At 41.4% G+C, this 27,593-nt stretch overlaps 1 protein-coding gene across 1 annotated transcript; it reads right to left on the reverse strand.

The window, feature by feature from the left end:
• Positions 1 to 565: 565 nt before the first annotated feature.
• slc41a1 (solute carrier family 41 member 1) lies at positions 566 to 27,185 on the reverse strand. The gene is made up of 11 exons (XM_020087086.2): positions 26,870 to 27,185; positions 23,928 to 25,071; positions 18,284 to 18,391; positions 13,093 to 13,164; positions 10,829 to 10,973; positions 9,736 to 9,882; positions 7,026 to 7,173; positions 6,685 to 6,764; positions 6,027 to 6,161; positions 5,694 to 5,842; positions 566 to 4,513 (listed from the first exon to the last, which is right to left on the reverse strand). Exons 2-11 carry the CDS (start codon positions 24,411 to 24,413, stop codon positions 4,328 to 4,330), a joined length of 1,656 nt encoding a protein of 551 aa, XP_019942645.2. The 5' UTR covers positions 24,414 to 25,071; positions 26,870 to 27,185; the 3' UTR covers positions 566 to 4,327.
• Between the last annotated feature and the right edge of the window lie 408 nt (positions 27,186 to 27,593).

Below are 27,593 nucleotides of genomic sequence, written 5' to 3' on the forward strand. Positions count from 1 at the left end.
CTGGACGTTGAACCACCGGAAAGAAATCCTCCACAGGAGGTAGTGGAGACTAGCTGAGCTAAAACAGAGTGAATAATGGATTTCCATCCATCAGGTGGCCACAAACATGCCTCAAAAGGATTGCTTGGGTTGGCTGACATCTGTTGTTTGCTAACACATTCACATCTATTTAGATGGATAATAGCATTGTGCTCACAATTTGTTTCCCAGAGTTTCCATGTGGACAATAAAACTTGTTATTGCTAGTTTTACGCTCATGTTAATGGGAATACAGCTAGATTGAGTGCTTTTTGTGCCCGGTATAACTTTTAGTTATAAATGATAGTAAAATTTTCTGTAAAATGTGTCTATGTAGATGTGCCCAATAGGGTTCTTATATTTTAATTAATGTACTTGTGGGTGAACTTTCACTTCCTGTTGGGAAGTCATCTTGATCTAAACAAATAACATATCGATATAAATGACTACAAAAATTTTAAGGTACACTTTCAGCGTGTAAAAACCGAGTTAAGAAAACAATCAGTGCATTTCCACTTAGAGAAAAACAGACACACTGACAGGGGGATGGTATGAAATAATATAGTCCTTTATTTCCAGCAATTTACAAAGTCCTGCAGGGAGAAAGCCTTCCTCCTGCCTCACAGAGGGAGGGCTTTTACAAGAAGAACACACAGAGAACATAAAGACCTCAGCCCCAGCAAGACTGTACATGTTTCAACATCCGTTTTCTTCCTTATAGGCAATATAACTGGCTGGGACAGGTGGACGTTTAGAGTCTGAATAAAAGTCTCGATGTGGATGTTGGCAGCCTGAGGATCAGCATGGTTCCCTGTGAGTTCAGGGGCTCGAGGGTTTGAAGCACTGTGGTTAACAAGGCAGTAGTTGGATGAGAGGATTTAAAGGCTGCGTGTGTTATATACCAGAGGAAACCTCATTTTTTGCACTTGTACTGTTTGTAGATTGATATATTACTTCTACTGTTTCATAATTTGATTTCAGACCTTTCATGAGCCCTATAAATCCAACCTGCTGGTTTTCCTCTCAGCTCGTCCTGATCTTCGCAGATTCACATGAACAAAAGCTGACGCTGCCAGCCCTTACAGTCTTTATTACATTACACATCATAATCAACATAATGTACATCTTTTATTAATCAAAACTAATCAAAGAGATGCTACTCAGTGGCACACCTAGCTCCTGATTGGTTACTCTGACTTGAGCTTGGCTCTGATAGGTTAAGGCCTTTCTATGTTTTATAATACCTGCATGAGACAAGGTGTGTGTGTGTGCGTGCATGTGTGTGAAGTGTGTAAGACTGGTATTAGGCACTGTGCTATTCATTAGCATCACCAACATCCTATTGCGGCATATGCCAAAAAGCTCTACTGGCCTTTGCAAAAAAACAACAAAAAAAAAGAACACATTAAAGAGAAGAGAAAATGACAACAACATGATTATAAAGAAACTGAGCCAAAATGAAATTACAAAATAAACAACCTTATATATAGAATAAATATAGTATGTACAATTTGCTTTGTGTGCTTCTAAAAATAAATAGACAAAGCATTACTTGCCCTCTTATAGAAGTATTCACAACTTTCCATTGACATAGAGGCAGAATGCTGGCACCTGGTCAGTAAGAGAGTGGAGTATACAGACTGAAAGATGACGGATCGAAGGATGCAACTTTTTCAACATGGTAAATGCTGTAGAAAAGACAAATGTGACTCAGGGTGGACACAGAGCTGCACAGAGAAGTTGGGCAGTTGAGAGAATCCCTGTGGTGCCCTCTGTTGTCCATTTTGCAGATTACAGTACTTTTGTGTTTGACCAGCGTCAGAGAAGTTGCTTCATCTTTACAGTGTTTTTTTTTGCTCAGTGAAATTCATGACACAATAAAAGAATCATCAAGAGTTAAAAAGATTAGGGGAAGGAATAGAAAGAAAAAAATCACAACTTTAACATCATTGAAACATAGAAAAAAAACAGTCCGACCAAAACAAAAGATTTTTGACGGATTCAAAAAAAAAATCACAATTTGCACATTCTATGTGCCCTGCACATGCATTCTGCTGGCCCCTTTCAAACAGCACAGAAGTTTGACAAGCGCCGGATAAGCATCACATGCAGGTTTCTCCTAAGACACTGGGCTTCACCTCTGGGTAAACGTCTGTACTCGGTACAGCCTGTCAAGTCAGCTCACAGCTTCCTTTGTCATTCCCCATCTCACAGGTAAGCCCTCAGAGAGCGAGTCAGCTCAGGTCGGCTGAGTCTAGTGGAAGTTTATGTGTGTGTGTAATTATTTCATTATTTTTATGTATAATAAGAAGTTCTCTATAACTTAAAGGACCCAATCACACCAGACACTACCAGAGCAAAATGTATTTGTATGTCTGAATATAGATATCAGACAATTAGTAAAGAACTTTGTTTGCAACATGAACGTCTGACTAACAACTCACTAGAGACTGCTTCTCTATCACAAGGGCAGGCAGTTTATTCTAAATAAACCATTTAGTATAAAATGTATTGGTGTAACACAGCTAATATCTTAGCTTGCCTCAGATTCCTATATGATAGTGCCAAAATCCAACAAATTCAGCAGAGTAGGCAGTCATTGTTCCAGCGCAGCTACATTTGTTGCTGTTTTCTGCTGGTGTGACTGGGTCCTCAGACTGATTTAAGTTCTACCCTGATCTTTTAGTGAATCTGAATCTAATAGAAACAAAATAAAAACCAATAACACCAACATCCTCATCTGATAAAGAGACCTGTTAACCAACCTCACAGAACATAATCAGCAAGGCTTTCACTTGAACAATTAAGTGGTCCAGCGCGGCCTAAATGTTTTTTAAGAGTCTAAATCAAATACATACATTTCCCAAATTTCCACACAACCAGTACCTTCACTGTGGGGTCAGACTGTGCAAGCTGAACCCAACTGAGCACATCCCGTGAGCAGACTTAGGCAAATGAACTCACTTTCCTCCGCTGTACCAGCTGGGAAAGCTCTCCAGGTTTGTTCCAGACCATTGCAGCATGTTGAGCCTCTTGTCACTTACTGTAAGCTTGGCTTGGGCAACACAACAACAACTAGAAGCTTGTTCAAGTAGAGAGCTGGCAGATGGTTTCATACGGGGGGACTGGTGCTATTCTCACCCAATTAGGACAAACCGATTGGTACAAAAAAAATAATCTAAGTGAGCTGCAACAAACACTTAAAGTGTGTGCATTTTCCTTCCTTACAAACAGCTGTCTGCATTTTCCACACACTACTTTCCACAGTTTTGTGTTTGCTCACTTTTTAATGAAAGTTTCTGCCGCAGGACATATCACAACTGTACTTTTCAGCAAAATTGGTAAAAATGTAACCTCTGTGAACTCCAGAGGTTTGATGGATAAGAGACAGATTATTGTGTGAACAAACACACAGGTATCATTAATGGAAACATTTGAATAGAGAGGTGGAGCTGAGTCTGTCCTGTAGCAAGATGATTTTAGCATTTTTTAGGCATTGATCTGATTCCAGGCTCCTTTTTATGCAGGAATAACCTCAGAAATTCCAACATTGATTGCCTGCCCTGGCTCAAATTTAACTATCCAATGATGAAAAAGTGCTTTAGCTTGTTATGTTTGTGGTCCAGTCCCCTGTATTAAACCCTCCCCAAGCCTGTTCCCTCCCACAAAGTAAAACAGAGAGAGCCTCGTGTATTCTATTAAATCAAGAATGAAACACATTCGATTTCATGTAATATTCTTTCTGGATACATGGCAAAGCACTTGGTGATTTTTTTTAATGTAGTTTTTTTTGCCTTCTTTGTCGTCTTGGTTGTAAATTGATCTTCAAAAATGGTAGGGCTAAAAGTCCCCATTGAAAATAATGAGGACTGGTCATCCAAATAGAACAGATATCGATTCTTATCAAATACATTATTTACCCACAATTATAATCATTGTGAAAAGAGTGGTAATAACAGTAGTAGGACTAAGTTATTAAGTAATGGAGGAGTAGTGGAGTTTGTGGGGTTGGATCCATCAGGTGCAGGTTTGTTGGGTAGTTGACAAGGAGATGTGTATGTTTCCATGGTTTCTGCAGTGAAACTCAGATTCTGTCTGGATTCTTGGCAGCAGCTGTGGTGCGTCAGCATCCTGAAATCCTACTGCCCTACTGCCCTACTGCACTATACCCTCAATGAGAGCCCTACAAGAGATTAGCCCTTTATGTAGACATACATTCCAGTTTCAGATAATGGGTGAGGTTTATCACTGTCCATGTGTGCAAGTGTACAGTTTTGTTTTGTTTTTGTGCGTGTGTCTGTGCGTGCATTCAGTTGCCCACATTAGTGTCTGTGCCCCCGATGAACCAGTGCATGTGGAAGCAGAGGGCGAGGAAGCCGGTTCCCAGCAAGTCACCCAGGGCAGTCAGGTAGGGGATGGAGAAGTTGTCGGGGTCCATGCCTCGACCCCACATCCAGTGGACCATCCAGTCTGCCAGGTAGAGGAGGATAAGCACCTGGGGGAAGACAAAGAAGAAGCATTCTTCATTCTAGTGGAACCACACTTTCAGAAAAATAAAGATAGATATTCCTGGCTGGGGTCAGATTTTACACTTTCATTATCTAACAATAATGAGCCCAAATCAACCAATCTCACAATATTTTGTGAGATTCTATCTTACAAATTTTCAACAAAAATGGAAAGGTGACAGCCAATTGTAAAACAATACTGCAACTTTAACTCTTGAATGTTAAAAAAAAAACACTTCGTTGGAGGCTGATCTTGCACAAAAATGCACTTTTTCCCAGTTTTGAAATCATCAGGATAGTATAACTGTATGTGCCTACACAAGCAGGCACACAATGCACATACACTCTACAACAGATTTCAGATCTGTTTCCTTTGCAGAGGAGTGTTCAGTCACTACTTGGCAAATGTTTATATTTTATACCTTTTCTCCTTATACTTCTTTTAATATTTGTCTGATATTTTCTTATATTAAGACTTGTTTTTTAATTCAGTGTTTACTGTTTTTTACTTAAATCTGTGTGGATGGGGAGACCGAGAGTCTGAGAAATTTCATTTCCTCAATATGTCTGTGTATGTATTGCAGATATTGACAATAATGCTGACTTTGACTTTTGACTTTGACTTTGATCAACCATAATAACAGCAATCGCCCAGCTTTTGAAGGGAATAGGAGATGAAACTCTAATTGTTTTACTGAAGGTAATGACCAAAACACACCCTTGATGAAGAGACAACCGTGATCCTGGTGCAACAACCTTTATTTTGTCCTTAAGCTAGTATTTTAACATGCCCTTAATGCTCTCATATGCTCTAGACCTGCTTTGTCAGCCATTGTAACTAACATTACCAAGTTAGCAAGTACTGTTTAACTTTTTGCCATCATCCAGTAAATGTCCTTTATGACCACAGTGATGGCTATTTAGTAGAAAGTACACTGTCTTGCATTAAAGCTCTAAAAGTACTTGGTTAATGGAGATGATTACAAACAGGGAACTTCATTCTGAGATTCATTTCTAATAGGTTCTTTAAATAGTCCAAAAAACTTTTACAGCCCTAATTTACTTCAACAATAAAACAAAGATGGACAAATCAACTTCTTCTTTAACTGCTTGTACGGAAAACAAAGTGTATTCATATACACGGTGTATGTGTGCCTGTGTGTGTACCTGAAGAAGTGCAGCAGCCATGTAGAAGGAAATGAAGATGGGCGTCAGGGTGGTGTGTCCACCCCTAAGGGAGTTGATGGTGTAAAGGAAGACGAGGTGACCTGGGGCAACCAGGAGGAAGAGCACACGGGCCGAACGAGAGTTCACAGCTGGAAGAGAGAGAGGAGCCACTTTTAAACTAGCCACATTAGTAATGTTAAAAATGACTGTAACAGGTTTGAATTCTGAGAAAATTAGGCGTTGCTCTTTAAGGGCAGATGCTGGAACTAAAAGGCATAATGGAAAAATGAGCGGAAAACAAATGGAACATTCCACAGCTGCCCGGTGACTTACTGGAGCCTAAAAAGGAGGTGCAGGGTGTGGGGCACTTCCTGGGGGTGAGGTTGGGATCCCCAATGGGTAGACCGTTCATGTGCAGATAGGTGGAGATACGACTGGCCTGAACCGCCACCAGGTTTCCTCCCACACCTGACACACACACACACACACACAGGGTGTAAATATGGAAAAAGAGAAAAACACTCTTAGTATTGGCATCTGGCTTCGAGTCAGTATCTGTATCTTTTGCACAAGAAATAATAAGAACTTGGCATCATGGAGATGCAAAGTTTTTCCTCCACAATAGAAATATGTTACCTCCATCTGTCACTCTTAGAGAAAAGTCACGTGATAACACATATGCTTGCTCTGGCATACATCACACATCTAACATATCGTTAATAAAACAGATGAGATGTGCTGACATTTAAATACACAAAATTAAACTTCTCTATATTTATTCCCCATCTCCAAGAATAGAACGTCCACATTGACCTCTAACTTAGAACTGTATATTTTCTACGTAGTTATTTGACTAATTACCATATTATCTGCAGTTATATACACCACTCACTTGCCCTTTTTCTATAACTTCCCCCACATTCCCAAAAGGCATCTTTAATGGGTCATGTGAATGGAAAAGCTTCTGGTTTTCAGTTTCTTGGCTCCTTACCGTTGATGACCGGGGTGAAGACAGCCATGCCAGCAAAGTTTGGGTCGGTGACGGTCTTGTCGAGGATCAGACCACCGACACTAAAAAACAGAGACAAGTGGAAAGAACTGAAGTTATTGCTTTCTCTTCTCGGCCTGTGATTATAACAGAGGAAAACACAAAGAACAATCTGAGACATACAGACAATAAAGAAAAGGTATTTGCATAAATGGCATCAAGTTACAAATGGTGATCAACAGTGGAATATCACGTCAGTGCCTGAGAGTATGTTTCCAGTATATGGACAGTAAAAGTGATTTTCATTGATTCTGACTAAAGACAATGATGCCTGCTTGCTGTACCTGCTGATTGCCATGGCGATGATAACCGGCTCCCATCCAGAGTAGAGGACCTCTCGGGTTGATGGGATCTTCCTGGCTATCAGCACCCATAGGGGGCACATGGCCACAAACACTGCACACACCAACGGGTTGGCATAGTCATTGTAATCTGTAAGAGAAGAAGAAAAGGTGGCTTTACAAATCAGGCATATTTTACTGAGAAATCTGTGGATCAATCCTCTGAAATGAGAAGGTTTTTTGAGTTTAAAAACATGCTCACAGATAGTGATTGTAATATCTTTAACATACACTTTATCATGTCTTTAAACTTTTATTTCAGCAGGTTGACATCCATATAAAAAGAACTGTGTGGGCGTTATTATGACAGAGGACAAAATGTAGGGGGTCAAAAGCAACTGGACATTTGGCTTCTAAATGTTTCTTGTAATTTCAACATTACTTCATGTAGAAAAAAGCTCACACTTTGCTAAATGGCTCACACATGAAAATTGCTCTTTCAATAGAGGTGGAGACTTCTGTAAATATGAGGCCTGGAGAGGTGACATGAGGTGCAGAAGATAATTAAGAAGCTAGAGAGCAAGTGCACCCAGAAAATGTGTTGAACAAGCTGACTAACAAGTAGACTGAGGAGCATGACGTGTGGATGACTTGATCATTTACATGGTGAAGACTGCACAGATGTTTCATTGTCATGCTCCAAAGAGCAGAGTAAAGACAGAGAGACACCACAACAAGCAAGAGGGGAAGGAGGCTGCAGTGAAGCTCTGAGAGAGAAGCAAAGTGTCTGCTCAAGTCTGTCAAGGATTTCTCTAAACAATAATAAATCAGATGATCATGTATGTTAATCTTTCCAGTTACTTTTGAACCGCTTAACTTTGGACAAAATGTGTTGAAAGGATACATTAATGTAGTGTTCATGATTTTATTTTAATTTCTGAGTGTATATAAAACATGTAACTGTCTAAATACTGGCCCGGGGTATTTGTTTTAAGAGTCTATTGTTTGAAGTACTCGATCATTATTATCATACAAGAGTCCTTAGGTTAAATTAAATGTGACCAAAATCAAAAAAAGGACAGAGGAACTTAGTTGCTGGAGCCTGAAGTGGTAAATTACAGATTTAAAATATATTCAATGCAAATATTAGTGCACCAGTTAAAACCTTTTTATCTTGACTATAATAAAAATAAGCTTAAAAGAATTTCATATTTTCTAAATGGAATGTAAGTTACTTGTGCTTTAGAGGAAGAGCAGGATTGTGTGGACTGACAGTAAGTACCTTGTCTTGTCTCTAGGAGGCAGTGTTACAACTATATTAACACCACAGGAGACTACAAACCACCACAAACACTTCTTTAAAAAACAGAGTATGTCCACAAGACCCAAACACCAGCTGTGTTTTTGTGTGTATGAGACAAAATAACCCAAAAAAGCTTAATATAGCAGCAGACTGTGGCATTTAAAGTGAGTAAGAGTGTCGGGTTTGTGGACACAGACTGATGTAAGAGTTATGAAATGACTCCACACTCAGTCCTGTGTGCGCCAGGGTTTGTTTGTCTGTGGCGTGGAACCCAAGGAACTGTGGGTCGTTTGGCTGAGCCGGGGGTGTGTCGCTGGTGAGGATACTATCATGGAGCGAACAATACAGCTGCGGAGTTTCTCGCCATAAAACACAGCGAGGTCAGGTGTGGGCAGCTTTCATCCTTATTTACTGTGCACAGCTGGACACAGAGTCACATTTCCCTCACTGTACTCGCCTGGTACGAGATCATCTTCACAGAGGCTTTTGAAGTAGCATCAGAAATGTAGCCACTGTGATGAAGCTTTATCAGAACTATTGCTTCTGTATTAAGGATTCTTTCTTGCTGGTGGGTTTTTGAGACACTGGTGAATCATTAGAGGCTTGACACATTTGTGTATTTATGTCACATCCATGTTTTTATCCTTTTCTGCACTTGTTTCCATTGGCAGAAATTGTTTGGGAGAATTGGAGAATAAAGTGGTAATATTATGGAATTTGTACAAGAAAAACTTTACAAGGATAAAGTCACAATGACGTGTCATTTTACAGTTTGATTATCTGAAGATCAGTCTGTTGTCTGTGTTCAAATTTGGAATATGAAGCTAATTAAGTTACACTTTGGTAATAGTTGCACAAATAAGGTAATATTACTTTGTCACATCAGCTGCACTAAATCATAAGTATCATCTTTGAAATGATTGTGTAAGAAACTGTCTATTTTAAAGAAAGAACCAAACTTCCTTGGTGAAGGAGGAAATGTGTGGTAGTGGTGGTGGTATAAATAACTTTATTCTCATAATATTACAAGTTTCTACTCAATAAATACTTTAGTCTCGTAATATTACCACTTCCTTCTCAATTGCAACTAGTTGTAATCTTACGACAATATTCTCATAGTCTCAGATAATTGTTGACGGCCCTCACACTCAAAAAAAGACAATCTATCTTTATTAGCTTTATCTGTATGAGCAGTAATATTTTACCTTCTAATTTGATTTAATTTAATACGACTTTATTTTACTTCCCATCTCCTCATGAACTTCTTGCCCACCTCTTAACAGCTTAAAAATACACAAAACAACACAACCGTCCTCTCTTGAAAAACTGAGCACAATGCAACCATTGATGAGGGGAACTCTGAAAGTGTCAGATTTAACTCAACGTGAACTGGGTGTTTGACTGCATTACCTAGTTCCTTGTACAGTCCTGTTGAGATGCCTGCCAGCAGGGACAGGGTGATCAGGTCTCCCAGACTTGCAGCTATTGGTGTGGCCACATTGTCAGGGTTGATGCCCACCTTCCTGGATGCAATGATCACACCGATCATGATGAGCCCTGTGGGATTTTCAACATTGAGTGTTTTATGACAAATGACTTCAAACCAGTGTTAAGAGCAGAACACAGTTCAGAAGATTACAGGGTATTATCAAGGCTATAAAATATACAATACAGCCAATACTAATAGAAAATGAACAAAGCTAGTGAATGAATCAAAGCAATTTCTAATCATACTCTACAATAATTTCAAATTGCACTGCAAATACTTTTTTCTTTAATAATCCAATGTCGACCTGACATTTTGCAAAATCGACTTTAATCTTTGGTAGCATGGTTATAGAAACATGTCAGATGGGACAGCACGACGGTTCAGAGAAGAGACACTTTGATACTCATTGTTGTGAATGTCTGACTTTTCATTTAATGGCATCATGAGGTTGACATTTATGGTTTTAAATGAAATAACTCCAGAACTGCTGGATGGATTATTATGACATTTGCTGCACATGCTCATGTCCCCACCAGGATAAGAACAATTCGGTAAATAACTTTTTGTCTTGCTCCTTCAACTGGTCAAATAAAACTTAAGAAAAACAAAACAAATGTTCCTATATTAGCAGGCTAACATGGTTAATGTGACGGCGAACATCCTATGATAAACATTATTCCTGCCAAACATCTGTTAGGCATTATCCCTGGATCATATCAGCATGGTCACGTTAGCATTTCGCACCATTTTGTCTCACAGAGACTAACTCCGACTGGCTAACTAAAGCACAGAGTCACATGAATCACTGACAGGCCTGATGACATGTTTACACTGTGATTATAACTCACATCCTGTATAGTGACCAATTAACTTCAGTTTGAGACTTCCACTGCAGCTACTTATTTGTATGTCTACTGTTACAGGTATTTGTAGCATTTTGTTAAATGCTGTGTTTTTGGACAAGTGTTCCCCCCTTGGGAAAGAATGAGAAAATAAAGTGAAATGAAATGGTACCCAGCAGCAGAGAGGCTATGAAGGCAGTGGCCACGCTGGAGGCGCACAGCAGCACTGCGTGGCCGAGCCTGAAGCGTCCCTCTGGGATCCAGCCGAAGATCACAGCAGCTATGGAGGCCAGGAACCCCACCACTGTGGCCTGGACCTGAACACACACACATTACAGTGGTTCATGCAGCCATTGAATGCAGTCATCACAACTCCAGATGTTCTGAATACGTGACTGTGCTGTCACATCAGGGCACCAGTTCCTACTCACTGTTGAAGCTTTGCCTTCATGAATAAAAATGACATATTCACTTACTTAACACCATAAACCCAAGAGAAAACCTCCATCAGTCATTAATTCACTCACTCACAGTTATGCTTTTATTCTAAGAGAATATCATCTCTAAACACAAAATAATTAAAAGATTAACAAATTAACACATTTGGAAACTTTGGTGACATCATGAGCCCTGGTGTGAGCCCCTGTGAGGATTCTCCAGATATTACATAACAAGCCCACTTCAAATGACAGCCCCACAGGAGAGGTGACTGACTCTCTGAGACACAATGAAGACTTCATTTTGGTGATTGAATAGTGTTTAAATATTCATATTAATATATTCACATGCATATATATATAAAAACATATATATATGTATGTAGTATAAATACACCAGCAGAGGATATAGATATTTTCAGGTATTCCTGCTGATCGACCTCTGCTCATGTTGAGGCTGGTTGCATTAGAGCTATGTTACATCACCAAGCTCTGCAACGTCCAGCTGCTTTGACAGAGGGTTTGACTTCACGTGCTGGAAATATGGAACGTTTGTTAATCAAGTTTCTAGTCACATATTTTGTACAGTATCCGCTCAGTGAAGTAGTGCAAACAGCAGAGAGGAAGAGGCCGCAGTGTGAGCACAGGTAGTCAGTCATTATGAGGAAGTATTTGATGACACCAACCAGCAGCAGATGTCAAGGTTCACCAGCAGATGTTAGCAAACACCAGCAGAGGTTTGGGGACGTATCATCAGTTGTGTACAAATGTACAAACCTGGTTTTGTACATTTCAATTTTCAAAGTGTATTTTACTTTTGTCGCAGTTTACATTTTCCTAAAAAAGAGATTTGCCTTCCCGGCTTTAAGTTTATCTTTGTCTAAATTTTAAGACACACCATGTCAGTAGTGAAGCCCAGGGTCATAGGAAGTTACACCCTTAACTGAGGAAGGGCTGTGTCCCATAGCCATCATGTTTTGTTGAATAGTGGGTTTGCAGGATTTTTGAGAATATAACTTGCAGTTGTTTCCATTTTCAAGAAATTCTAGTCAGTATCAAGAGCTGGATCTAATTGTCTTTGTGCAAATGCTGATATAAGCTTGTTAGCTTCCAGTTCCCAATCCACAGTCCAGTTTTTTTAACCTGATTGGGTTGAACAACTTACTACACAGGGACGGCTGTAGTTCAAGAGATGGAGTAGGTCGTCCACTAATGTTGGTGGTTCGATCCCCTGGTTTGTCTGATCCACATGTCACATGATCAATAAGCTACATAAACCTAACGGCCCCTGATGGCTGCACATGTGGGTAAATAACATGAAACACAAGTGTTTTATTCTGAATCTGAATCAGATCACACAATAAGTGGGAGTTTTACTGTGAGTGTGATTGGCTTACTGGTTTCTGATCGGAACATGTGTTGAGAACATGTCATACATGTTGTATGTGCCCCATCATGATCGCTCCTGGTGTTTACCGTAAACACTATTGACTTATGTAACCACCCTGTTCCCTGGTCTGGCTGTAACTTGATCTCTTAAAAAACTTTGTAGATGAGAACCAGGGTCTCCTTTTCTAGTTTTCTCTTATTTTAATTTAGAGAACTTTATTTAGTTATGATGAAGAAATGTGACAATTTAATCGTGTAAAAATTGTAATCAGTTTTTTGTGCATGTATATGATAAAGATCCTGGACCCATGTCCCTGTCACAGAAGTGCAGCTAAATGACAAGAAACATCATCACTCTGCATCTTCACATCTAAATATAACGTGAATGCAAAAATTCACTTAAACTGAAAAGGATGCGATATTGGATTATCCACTAACTGCATGTAAACTGAGCTTTAGAGCAATATGACCATCCGACTGAAACATTTTTTAACTCATTATCTGATTCATTGCCGTAACCAGATTTCTCCCAGTAACGTGGTTTGTTAAGTGCAGGTTAACCGGGTCAGATGCTCCGTGACACTGGAGTTGAGTGTTGTGTGTCGTTTACCTGAATGAGGGCCAAGTTCCCCATGATCATCTTCCACATGTCCTTGGTTGTGTCCATCTGACCAATATTAGCCTGAAAGAGACAGAAGAACACACAAGGTCAACACATTATCGTCTGTGTGTGAGTGTGTGTGTGTGGGTGGGTGGGTGGGTGCACAGTGCGTGTACATGCCGTTGCCTCTTGGTCCCATCAGAACAATAAAATGTCAGTTCTCTGGACAAAGGCACTCTGATCTGATCCCCCACCCTGCGGCCGCCTCCACTTATCTCATCTCCTCTCTTTCACACCAACACGAGCGCGCACACACGTACACATACACACCAGTGGTCTCAAGCATCAAGTATCTGTAGCGACAGTGGGCTACTGTGTGTCCAGAGCAATGATCCTAATGCTCATCCACAGTGAGAGGAGACAAACAGAAGATCTCCTCTTCTTTTCTGTCCACTAACATTTACATATGCAAAGGGAAGGGAAACATCTGGAGACATGACAACTCATACAAGTCTGGGCTTCCTAACTCAGAGGATGAATTGTGATCTGAAAAAAGTAAACGGTTATAAAACTAAATACACTAAATTCAAATTTGATTAGGGAAGTGGAAATTCTGGTTTGTGAAAGATCGGGATGATCTAATCCACTGTAGTTGGAGGCAAAACCAAAGAGAACGTGCCCCAAATGTTCCAACAGTGTGTACACATTGAGTACGGCAACGTCGAAGCTCTCACGCAGCTCCCATCAAACCTGCTTACTGTCATTTCCTGCAAACAGCATTGAACCAACTGTTCATTACCTGCCGAGCTCCACAGCAACTAGCTGCTTAGCAACAATTTAGCGATTAGCTGGTGTAAATATCTCACTGCTTAAAATTCTAATATATTTGGCTCAATAAACTTGAGTAAATATTTGACTTGAAAATTAAACGGTGGCCAGAAACATGGCTGCAAATGTTCTGTGTACACATTCTGCTGTAATGTGTACGCAAGTGTTTGCTCACACGTTATCCATTATTCTTAGCTTTTTATGAGTAATCCAGCTTTAGTTTGAGGAACTTGTCCAAACTGTCAAATTAAAGATTAGCCTACAGGAGTATCTTCAGGACTGAATACTAATAGTGGGGTGGTCTCGATATTAGTACTGAATTCTGAGCTCTCAATCCCAATTCTCAGGTTTAAACACTGGCTTCCAGTTAACGGATTGATTGATATCAGAGCCTTATTAATTCTACAAGACACTAAACTGACTATATTTCTGACATTTGATTTATATAACGGGTCTCTCAGATCTGCAGGAGCTGGTCAGCTGTAGTGGTGCAGAGTTAAAACTAAACAGGGTGAAATGGCATTTAGCCACTATGCTGCCAACTGCTGGAGCCAGCTCCCAGTAGATATCAGATCTGCTCAAACTCTGTCTAACCTATTATATAATTTGAGCTTTTATACAGTTTCTATGGTGATTTTTTAAAAATATTTCTCTTACCATTTTACCTTTCTAATAAATGTTTACATTTTTTTGTCAAGCACACTCAATGACCTCTGTCTATGCATAATTTACCTTGCATTGCCTTAGTTATATGACTTTGTGGGTGTTGACGTGTGAGATAGTGTGAGTGAGAGAGTCAGTGTGTGTGTGTGTGTATCGCACCATCCCCACTCAGTATGTCTGGCAGCTTGACAGGGTAAACTCACCAGCTTGATTGACATGTTTTTAGGTTTGTACGTCATTATAAACTGCTTATCTCCCAGATACACAGCAATGACAACCATGCAAACATCACACCTTGTACATCAGCATCATGCTAATATGCGCATGGACATCTCCTTGTAATAACAGGCATGCCATCGCTCACAGGGTGGCACAAACACAGATAAGGTGGTTTAAGGCAGCCAGATAAGAGAGAACTAAACATCAGCACACAGGACTGGGAGCACCACTCAATCAATGAACTTACTGTACATGTGTCTCATGTCTAAGAGTCTCATGCAGCTGCATTCAGGCAGAACCTTTCATCTCTTAACCTCCTCAGGATCTCATTTAAGGAGTCATTATTTCATACAACAAATGCTTTAAAACTAAATTTGCTTGCAAACAAGTGATGCAGCACATGGATGAAGCTCACATAAGCATCGCCTGGTGTTGTGTGAATATGTTGCCAAGTCCTCTGCTTTTGGTGTGTGTGTGCGTGTGTGTGTGGATTAGTGTTTGGATCATCAGAGAAATGGTTGTGAAAATGATTTATGATGAATGACATAAGGTGTATGAGAGGCTGATATACCCTGAGATTTGAAAGCTTCAGTTGAATTATAACACCATTAATTTTCCACTGGAAAATCTGTTGTTTACAAGGTTGGAATCCAAACAAACATGAATTGAGTGTATGTCGACACATTTAATACACACAAAATGAGGATAAAGTAGGATTTTGTAGTGGTTGTAATCTCTGATTATCGTGTAACGTACACTGTTACACCTGCATTGCAACTTACAGGTGCTGCCAAGTTTCAATAATTCACAAAATATCCTTTTCCAAATCCGTACAATCAGTTAAGCTCCAAAACATGAGAGGGAATGAAAGAATACTGCGAAAACAGCCACTAATTTCTTTTTAGTCAGACCAATGATAATGAAAACAGGGGACAAGCCTCATTACAGTAAAATAGTCAAAGACAAAGAGGTTAAAAAGACAAAAAGGGGAAAAAATGAAAAAGAAAACACGGTCATGTGAAATGAAAACTCCTACAGCCAGCCAGTATGAGGGATTACATGATTTTTTTCAGTAATAAGCGCATTAGGAAACTTACAGTGGTCTTAATCTCCTCATAATTAGCGGCAGTGTGGAAAGAAACGTGGTCCCGCTGGGGCCAGCCAGCAGAGAGCCAACAGTAATGTCTCAGGACAAACACCAGACTCTGGCGTACTTTGTGATGATAGAAGTGAGAACACTTTTATGTTGAACTGAAAACCTTTGCTGTCAATATGAAATCGGCCTGTATCATGGTTTCTACATAGTATAGTTTGTATGTTACAGTGATTTATTTCAAGACATATTCAGTTATACTTTGAACACAGCTGTGATTCCAAAGATAAAGCAGCTAAGTCAGTTTTGAAGTGTTGGTGAAACACTGTTGAAGCAACTTCCAAATCCTACACTGATTCACCTTCACCTCCGTGTGCTGAATTAATATTGAAAAATAACTCAAACTAAACTAAAAAAAAGCTACCTGGGCCTTGTGTATTGGCCCATCAATCTAATACAGACTGGGATCATTCTTTTCCGTCTACGGAAACATCAGACTTGACCTATACACCACTTTACTAGTTTCATAAAACAGAATGTAACACTTAAGTGCTGTATATATACATTTAATAAATTGTAATTTTTACTATCAAAATAATAATGTGATTTTTCTATCCATTTAGATAAATGATGGATAAATGTATGTGTTGTTTTCCATTGTGTTTTCATACTGTAGACACTGTGTTCAAGGCCAATTTCCCACAAGGACAATGAAGTCTATCTTGTCCTATAATTTATCAAACAACACCAGACACCTGGTAGCAAAGAATAGGAAATCAATTTCAAGTGTGACATTCCTCCAAACTGCTGACCCTCTGTTTTAAGCTCCTGCCATTAGCTCTCCTTTTATCAAAGTGTTCAGGTACCGATGCACGACATAGAATGAAGACGTAGATTTAGAATAACATACTGCATAGATCGGCCCCATTACCACCAATACCTCATATTGGCTCATAACCAATCAGATCGTTGGATCCCTTTTTGAATTGTAAGACCTTGACTAAATAATATAATGAAGGTAAAAAATCAGTGCTAATACATTTAGTCGATACAATAAAGATTTGTACATTTGGTAACTTGCAGCTCTGTAGCTTGATATATAGGCATATAGAAACACAGCATTGGGAACATGAATGTGTTGAGTGTGATTCACTTGTGTCACCTGTCTAATTCTCAAAGTCTTGTTCCAACCAATTTTTTACGGTGTGAATAAGTTGAGCTGTCCTTGCTGGGTGGGCCGCTGCCTGCAATGCTGATCAGCCCCATCACCTGTTTCCTACAGGCCAGTGGAAAGAATGTGAGGATTGGTGCGCTTAAGAGCAACACTAATTTGGTAATAACGCTCTTATACCTTAATAACTAAGGAGTCTGCTGCTAACCTCTGGTTAGCTATGTTACAAGGTCAGTGACCCCCTCAAAGCACACAAAGGACAATGGTACTGTTCGCTCAGAAAGAGGCATTCTAGTGTTGGTACAAGTGACAGCATCAGGTTCTACTGGTGAAAAAACCTGTAACTCTAACAACACAGCAGAGTTAGCCTTTCGGCAGAATGGAAATACATTTTTGTTCACATCATTTCTTGCTACTCAGTCCGAGATAATTAACATATTCAGACAGAAGTTTGAAAGCTGAAACACAGGAAAGGAATGCTGCTATCAGTTTTTGTGAAACTCAGGTCATGTTGGCAATATGACCTCTGACCCCAGGAACAATCAGCTTTGATGGATCTTAGAGGTTATAGGCAATGAGACAGATTGGGTAACTACGGAGGGAACGACTGAAACAATCCTCCAAGTTATATTTTCACAGGTTCACAAGTTTTGTAGAATTATACAGAGGAAATAAATCAAATAATTAAACAGATATAAATACTGTGTAGACATTTTTCCAATTGATTAATGGAATATAATAGAAACTATTACGGAGATCAATATCAGTATTGCAGACTTTGCACAATGTACTTTTGTTGGTGGTGAAATCTGGAGATGCAGCCGTCGCTCCCTATTACATTCCAGGACCTTTTGCAGCACACGCTATCTGTCTCACACTTTCCTCAGCCAGGATTGAGCTGCTCAGCTCATTGGATTTATGTAAAGTTATTATGTCAAGTCATACTTAACTATCGGTGACTCACTAACAATGTAACCTGATCTGTCAGATTGAATAACTGTTGAACATGCAAGCTAGGTTAATAATACATATTTAATATTATGCTGAACTTAATTCAAAATCTTCTTTTGCTATTTAGCAATCAAGATGTTCATTGCACAATCAGTAAGACATTTTTATTAAATATTCTTAGCGTCAAGCTCACAAAGGGACTCACAATGCATGCACATTTTTTGCAAACTTAGTGCGACTATTAAACCACAAACACACACTGGTACATTTCTTACCGCTGTGGAAAGTCTGGATGCCAGGGTCATCTCTAGGTTGCCTTTGAGCCCCAGCAGCGCTGGTACTAGGATGAACACCTCCGACACCTCCACAAACACTGTCCAGTGCTGCAACAATGACATGTAATATCAAAAACAACAGTCAATACAATACAATATTGAAATGAACATATCTGATTCACAGAGACACACTGTCACATACACTGTCAAATGAATCCTTATTTGGGAGCAGAATGTCTCCGGGTCTGTGTAACCTTGTTCTTTCATATTGATTCAGTGGTGTACCCAGACCTATATGATGGAACAGATAGTCTGTCCTTACAGTATGTATCATGCTGGCTTTCCTTTAACAACAACAAGGTCAGTGGGTCTTCATGCTGAAATGATTTATTACCGCCCTCCTCCATTCATTCTCCTCTGTGCATGGTGAAGTTTCATGTTGCAGCTGAATACCCTTCAGGTCACCCTCCCCTTCCAATCATGAAAGAGAACCTGTGGTAGCCTTCAGTTGTCATAAAAACTCAAAAGATGTTTAGTTTGTCCAGTCTGGAAAACTGTAAAAAACATGGAGGCCTCCATAAAGAGGACTCGCTCCTGATGTAAATAAAAAGTGTTAAAATATAAAGGGCCTCATATCTCACTAGAATGTATGATGTATTACATCACTAGTTATGGTAAGAATGTTACTACTTAAGCAAGTACTGACAATTTTGTAAATACACATTGCTGGTGTAAATATCAAAATCAAATACAACTATTGGTATAAGTCTGCCTTCATGTATTCTCTTAAGAGTGTGTAGAGTTTCTAGCTTGGTTCCACACCTCTAAAGCACATATTTAATTTGTTGTTATCCAGGTCTAGTTTTGTTAGCTGGAGAAACAGTCATCGAACTGGATCTTCGTAAAGGCAGGATTAAGAATCTGAACATAAGCCTATATTCTTTCCTAGCTAAAGCTACAGTGCAACAATCTTGAAATACAGCAGTGGAAGAAGGGCGTCAACTGTGTCTTCAGAAATAACAACTGTTAAATCGGCTGTTCAAAGTATTTATTCCAAGCAAACAAAATGGTAGCAAGGAGCTAAATGTTTGCTGTCTACATGAGCCCCCCGAACCAAAGACGTAGTGTGTAGCAAAAAGTGCAACTTGAGCAGGTGGTGGGCTTACTTGAGAAAATTAAAAAACATGTCTAGCATGTGCAAGTGCACGTGATTGTTCAGCCATGCTTCCACATCCTAGTAGATGGCCTTTCATGACGCTTATAGTCTGTATTCTTAGACCTGATCCTTGATACCCTCCTCCCTGGCAGCTGGCCAGTCTTTTAGAGGTGGGTTGCCTGCGACTCCCAGGGCTTGGTCAAGTGCCACTTTCTGCTGAGCATCCATTGCAGTTGGTGCAGTGATAGCAGGTTTGTGTTCTACTGTGGCCAGAAACAAAGCAGTTGCTGAGGCCGAGGCCATCGATCTTTCTCCAGTAAAAGTGCTTATCTTTGGAGCTGCTCCCACAGGCCCCCAGCACTTACAGTCCAGTCTGCCCCTAGCTGAATCAATATTCACTGAGGCTGGCACAGAAAAGAAAAGAGAGGGAGAGGAGAGAAAATAGACAAGGGCAGGAAAATAGAGAGTAGCGGATGTTGAAGCAACATACAAACACAAGTGTCCTGCATTTCTCACACCAGCAAGCCTGCATATCTGTTTCAGTGTGTTGCTCCCACTGTGTATCCAGATGTACAGATCTGATAAGGGGTGTCGTCTTCACTTCACTGTGAGTTGTATCAGTAGGTGTGGCACCAAAACTCCAGTGTGGGTTAAACTCCTTCTGTCTATCCCCTTGCTGTCGTCAGGCCAAGCACAGCTCTCTTCTAACAGCCAACCCCTCAGCTTGGCTCAGTGCCCTCTGCCAACCCAGCAGACTTCTGAGCACCTCTGAGAGCGCTCCTCTCTTCTTTCACAGCCACAAGCTTTCAAGCTTTCTCTCTCTCTGTCTCTACTTCTGTCTCAATCCCCTATCTCCCTCTTTGCCTCCCCGTGGTGATATATGTTGTTGTCTCCATGGAACACTGGCTCCGAGCCAAACAAGCCCTCCCTCCTCATGGCGACCTCCTTGCTTCTAAGAACTCTACAGGACAACCCCAGTACCACTGTGTACAGACCTATAGGAGCTCTGGTATGCAAGCCCCACAAGGGTCGAGTTGCCCAGTTGAGTAACATGGCCCCATTTTATTTGTGATCACAGTACTTGCAGTACTAAGTGAGAGGCTGAACATGATGGCATGTAATGTAAACGGCACTCAGAGTGTCGCAGCACCAGGTGGTGTGTGTTTTATTTTCCTGATGCTGACGCACAAATAGTAGAGTTGGGGTCCAGCCTCATATGCTAACACACACCATGGAGGGTCAAATTTAAAGCCTGTACTGGAGTTAATCATGAAATGTGAGCTTCAGCAATGCAACAAGACCTTATTGACATTACATTGACGATCACGAGGACCTGCATTCAGTGAATTTAAGTTGGCTCTCTATCTGTGAGGGACAGATACAATTTTCTAGTGACACAAATGCAATAGAGTTTCATTTCAATGGTGTCATTAGGAGCATGGAAGCTCTGCCAAATGTTTTTGCAAAAGTCCTGATCAAGCTTTATGCCTAGTCTCAGAGAAGATTTCTACTACACCAGAGTTATTGTGTGTACAAACAAATAAACAGGGAGGAAAACCTTAATGAAAAAAATTTAATTACATTTTAAAAATGTGCTTTAGTCCCTGAGAAACATTTATTTGATGTTTTGATTTTCTTTCTTGTGGTTCATGTCCCATCCAAGGGTTAGATGAGGGTGGACAGATGGCAAAGCCTGACCTCTCTGACCAAGGAGACAAGCAACCTAGAACACTGCAAGGATTCTGGACAGAGTGAAAGATTAGCCAGTGCTTGGTGCAACACAAAAGCATTCTGACCTGCTAATCCTTTCAATCTCTATCACTCACATCCTAACCATGATGTGAGTGATAGTCAGGTGTTAATAGGTGTGAGCTAATAAGTTGTTAATGATTACTAGGCTGACCAATATGAATAGAAGCAGTCAATCAGTGCAAATGATTGGACACCATTGGCTGAAATGGATGAAATGGTTTTGGTCCATTAGATCATATATTCTTAACTTTGGGGGCTGACAGACTAATCCTGAAAAAATAAATAGAATACAGCTGCATACGTTTTGAGTATGAGCTGTAACAACTTCTGTCTCTCAGAGGCAGATAGTGAAACCAAGTAGCTGAAGATGATTCATTTTGAGAGAATAAACCCACGCTCTGTTTTCACAGTGGTTTCTGAGTAAAAACCAGACAAGTGGATGTGGTTGAAGTGAAATGGTGTCTGGTGGGCAGTGAGGGCTTGGCTGGTGTTTAACCTTTATGTCTACCATGATTTCCTGTTTACTGCTGCCTGTAGTTTTACTGTTTGTTTTTGAGGCTGAAGTCCCACCTATTTGCTTTATTTTTTCAGTCTACAGACACCACACGACAGACAATTTTTTGCAGTCTTGATTTATAGTTTGACCATAATACAGAATTGTAGGTGATAGAACCTAAAACTGTGTCTTGTGACTGCAAGTCACAAATCATCTATTTGAGCTTTAGCACTGGCAACGCATGACCTTTACAAACCATGTTTAACCTTTAGTCCAAGTGAGCCTGTCAGTCAGCCTCAGACTACATGTCTGGGGCTGTGAAGCTGTCTATCAACCCAGCTTAGACACAACCATGCCGACTTCCGTATGACAGAAGTCGACAGTGGCCGACCCGTTAACCCAAAGCAATAAAGAAGTGGGCGGGGTTTCATTTAAACCAGGTTAGAAAAAATACGAGCACCCTGGTGGTGAGAGACTGACAGTATTAGGTCATTCTGCCACTGCTGCTACCAAGTCACTGAGCAGAACTATGCAGACGCCTTGCTCCTCTATACCAGTCTGGACAGTCTTTTCTGGGCCACCCTTGAATTGGAATGTGGACAGAAGTTCTGTGTGTGTGTGTGTGTGTATTCTACAGATAGTCCAAGTGAACAATGTTCAGAAGGTCAGATTTCAAAGAAGTCTTAAACAGAGTGGTGTATAATGCCAAGTCATGCACTGATCCAAGCCGCAACTTCTAAACTCAGACAGACAGACAGGCACATTAATTACTGGCTCAAACATTTCAGAGTTTTCAAACTCACGTTTAGCAAAGGAACTGGCACGGTCAAACCAAACCAATGAGAGAGAAAGAGAGAGGGAGAGACAATTACCTTCCGGCAAGGGCAGGGAGGATTAGCTGAGTTAGCGATTCACGGTATCATGGAAGGGGAATTAGGCAGTGAGACAACCGGCTCGATGCTCGAGATGAACCCATAAAAACAGTTGCTTCCGACAAGCTTCACTTTGCATCTCATAGCAGACATTTCTTTAAGGTTTGCCCACAGTCACAAGGATGGCTGACTCGAGGGGAACGATAAGGCCCTGTACCATCTGTATCTCCTGCTTCCCTGCCCCACCTCTGAAGGAATTGTGCACTGAGTGTTTTGGAAACTGGAGAAACCGCAACAGCATGGTGCCTAAGTTGAGGCAGCATGAAAACTTCTTTGACCTCAAACCTCTGCATTCCTGGTTTAGTGAGGATACCTAACCACATAGTAATAGAGGCTTTGACACCGCACTGTGTTTTGTTTTCACTCAGACTCTAGCCCAAGTAGTGTTCTGCCATTTCAGGTGCTCAAAGAAACAACACTTATTCCCCTGCCTGTCCCCCTCCCCTGTGTGCCGAGTTCTTGGGGTCTGCCATGTTGGCATCAGTATGCGTGTACACAATGTGCCTGGATTGGTCTCCTGGCAGCCTGACACCTCCAGCTTTATCTGCACCACAAGCTGACTTTTAAGAAATATATGACCTGTCCGCATGACTCTGGCTGGCATTTCTACACCACACACTTAGATATACTCTGAGCAGAATGGTAACTACGATGAGTTCATATAGGAAAAGAAGGAAAGACAGACATTATCAAAGTATGTCACATTTCTAATGGAATGATGAGTGTGTGACACTTAACCATCCATTCCTAAAGGCATTCCAGCAGATAGGCAGCAGACATGCCACAGCCAACAGGGATTGCTTAACCAGTTAATTCAAATGCTCCATGGCCCCTTACTCAGTGCAACTCAGTTCACACAGTCTGCCTGGAGCACCGGCTCTGCTCACAAACACAACTACAGTGGATTAACTTAGATTAACTTTACTGGGGGGTTAAACAAAACAGAGATCCGGTTGTTTCTCACAAATAACTGGTCTGTAAGAAAAGGGAACCTCAGAACATCTGAACGAGGGTTTTTAGACATTTGAATACAACTACTACAATACTCTTAAATTGTTGGTGGGAAATTGTTTCAGCTGCTACACTTCTGAACCTCCATTAACTTCAAAACAGTAATGCCATCGATCATTTCCATTACTTGTTTACAGGGGCAGACCCTCTTTGTCGATATGAAGAATATTTTTTCAAGGGGGAACTAACTACACTGAATTGTTTATTTTGCTTTAGCAGTTTCTTATTAGATAAAAATTACATAATTAATTTTATTAGTAAATGCTGTTTACTCCCTATAGGATTTGGATCACTCACCTGGACGATGTCTAGCACCATTCCTGCTGCCACTGTCCCAAACCCGGCCAGCAGGAAGGGGAAAACCACCTGTAGGCCAATGGAGAAGGAGGTCTCCTTGAGTGGAACCGGTGGTTCAGGGCTCTGGTCGGTGCTGGTGTCGTCACTCTCGTTGCTCTGACTTGCGTTCTCCAGGAGAGCATCCTCTTCCCGTTGACCTTTGGCGTTGGCTCGGCAGTCCAGCGCCACCACAATCTCTGACCTCTCCTCATCCTCCCCGGTCTCACCGGCCCTCTCTGCGAAAGATGTGACCTCTGTGAGCTCAAACTCACCCCCGGTCCCTGGGCTCACCTCCTCAGAGCCCTGGGTGAGGATTACCGGGTGGACAGAGCAATTGGAATTGAGGTGGGCCGGTGTCAGGGGGCCTCCCTCCTTCTTCACCTCAATGGCCCCGGAGGACATGTCGATGTCGGGGAGTTTTTCTTGTTCTTTCAACCAAAGTACCATGCGGAAGCCTTTGGAAGACAGTGGGCTTGACAAAGAAAGGTCAGCGCACCTTGGCCTAATAGTTTTGGCAAAGTCAAAATGGAATTTTCTTCCTGATCTGGTTTTGAACCTGATCAGTCCAATTGATTTATCCCATTAAAGAGGTTTACAGGGAGTGAATGTTGCTATTAAAGACAAGGAGAAAACTGCTCTGTGAGAAAAAACCTGCAGCAAGGCACATGCAGCTGAGCGTCTGCAGAGCCCGTGTTCCTGTCGGTGCTTCGGGAGCAAATCCAGTATGTTCTCCATTCACTGCAAGGTGCTCAGGGTAGGCCGACAAAAAAAAGAAGAAAGCATAGCTGATCGACACAGAAGAGAAGGGAAGGCAATGGGCTCGGGGACTCACCACAGAAATCCCCTCCAGGCACTTGAAAACAGTCCTCCAAAGTGCAGTAACAGTTTAAATCACAGGTCTGAAGTGGCCAGAGTGCAGCGCAGGCTGGTCATGCTCTCAGTCCACTGATCGTGTCAGACTGGTTAGTGTACCGGGCTGGGAATGTCTCACCTTACACCACGTGGCTGCTTGGAGGTTTTCAAGTGAGATATTTAAAGGTCTGCAGTACAAGGATTGAATTACCGGCTGCAGAGAAGTACTTCCCCAACCAGGGTGGACAGTCACCTGGGAAAGGAACAAATTCATTGATTATTAATTAACTATTTATTTAAAAATTCTCCAGCTTTGTTTCAAGTTTATTCCCAAATAGCTAAATAGCTAGTTGATCTCAACTGCCTCTGAACGTGTATTTGAGGTGGAATTATCAATCCAAAATGTAAAAAATATAGTATAGTGGTGTTCAGTATTTTTTTTATTGAGTTTATAATACATGCAGAATAAATTAAAATAAAACAGCTTGAAGACAAATATTTGATAAAAGTGTGGATGGTGAAAACTTTGTAAGTATCATAACTTCCTTTTTGAGTTCCACAAACTCTGTGTAGGTCATTGTCACTGACACTCTGGCAGAAGTCAGTGAGAATACAACAGTGAGTTTAAAAACTGTTTCATCCAGTGACGAATTTCCTCCCACCGGCTAAAAATATTCCCCCATTAACAGAGGTGCAGCCTTACATCCTCTGGAATCACACGCACCACCTGCAAAGCAAACGCAATGCAAAGAAAACTAATCCTGCCACACCTTTCAAAATAAACAACACCAGCATCCTTTCACAAGCACATTCTGAAACCAGGGGGAAAATATGTCTTACGTTGAAACATTACCCACAAAAGGTTAATCTAAGAGAATTTAAAGGACACTTCCTTCCCAAATTATAGAAATGCAATCAACAGCCTACCAAATAGTATTTGAATATTTGATCTGTCTTCTATTCTACAATTATAAACTGTAAGGTTTATGGACATGCATGGCCAACACCAAATCAAACATAGCTGATGGATTAAGTAAACTATTCCTGTTTGTGAAAACAAATATGAGATATTTTGCAGGTGAGGCTGACACATTTCCCTCTTCATTCCTTAATTCCATTTTCTAAGCCAGTGGCTCACAAACTTTTGCACTTTAAGGACCCCTTCACCGACATTAACTAGACTGACAACCGCTATTTGAAAAGTTTTTTGCTTTTTTAATGTTTTGTGACAGGAACTGTATGAAATTCAGTCCTAAATTAGTCAAACAGTCCGTAGTTTGCCAGGGACCCCCCTGCAACCTCCCAAGAACCCTTAAGGACCCCCAGACCCCACTTTGAGAAACCCTGATCTACGCAAGCATTAAAGAAATCACCTGAATCATAAACAAACACTGATTTAGGAGGAACAATGGCTGAAAAACTATTTTGGGCCTATTGAAGTCAGTTTAGCCTCTGACCTGACAACACACATCTGGCACAGATGTCACAAACTCTGTTCCCTGACTTTGCGCTTACATAAATAAATACGTAACCACTTTTATTTTGAAGGCCACACTGCAGGCGTCCAGTGTCGCTGCTGCTGACTTCACACAGCTCTCATCCGCCTGCATGTTGCGACATCCGCACACAGACTGTGGCTTTCCCCGCTGGAACAATCCTCTGTTTAGTAGTCAGGACCAACACCGCCCGAACCCAACATGGCAAAGGCGTAAATTAGTGCTCCCCTGGTCAGGCCTGAATAGACGAGCCCTCCTTGTTCTATTCTGCTGCTCATTTAAACAGGGCCAGAGGGCTGCGTGTTCCAGCACCGGGGCTGCGCACCCGTGTCACTGCCACTATCACCACGAGTGTATAACTCATGCAAAAATCATGAAAGCGCATGCACCGTCGTTTTCCACTCTTTGTCATCCCCACACATATTTCATCCACCGAGGGAACAAGCTGTGGTTCCTACGGTCTCTGTCTCCAAGTGACACCAACTCATTCTCTTTCTGAAATAACAGCAGGTACACTCACACAGAGGGGGGGTGGGGGTGGGGGGGTTGAGTTACCTTTCAGTGTCAGCGGTCCACGGAGGAGATGAGTGAGAGAACAAGGACCCCGAGTAGCTGCTGCATGTGTCCCGCAGCTCCTGGTAACGCGCTGAGGCGTGGACGCCGGTGCGCACGCCTTATGTACAGTTACCGGCTTCGCGCAGCTCAATGGTTAATGCTGGTTAATGGTTAAACCCTCCCCTCCCGCGCGGTTAAGGGCTGTGTCCTATAGTCTCTCCCGGCCTCCGGTTACATTGCACCCGTCCAGTAGTGGTCCCTGCCGCCCGGCTGCCTGGATACATGCGCATCTATAATCGACCCGTCCGGTGCAGGGGGCCAGGAAGCCACAAGGCGGGCCCTCCTCCTCCTCCTCCTCCTCTACACTCTGAGATGACGATACAGGCAGAGTACCCCCCCTCTCCTCCCCTTTCCCACCACCACCTACCTCCCACCCCCTTTTTTTCTCCATTGCGCACAAGCAAGTCCCGTCCTTCTGCCCCCGTGCGTGTGGAAATGTGTGCCCGTGCGGTGCCAGCCTCCTCCACAAGCCTGCTAATTTACTACCAAGCCGAGATAGAAGTTTTAATTTAACAATAGGCCCATGTTTCTGAATGAGTGGCCATGCACGCTTGTCGCCACTGACTAACTGATCCCGGGTTGGATTTTAGTCACTCATCCACCAACTCATGGAATAAATAAAGTCTTACACAAGAGAAAGTGTTGAAGTTGAACATAGTGACCT

Source organism: Paralichthys olivaceus, chromosome 2 (assembly GCF_024713975.1).
Source record: "Paralichthys olivaceus isolate ysfri-2021 chromosome 2, ASM2471397v2, whole genome shotgun sequence".
Classification (NCBI taxonomy): domain Eukaryota; kingdom Metazoa; phylum Chordata; class Actinopteri; order Pleuronectiformes; family Paralichthyidae; genus Paralichthys; species Paralichthys olivaceus.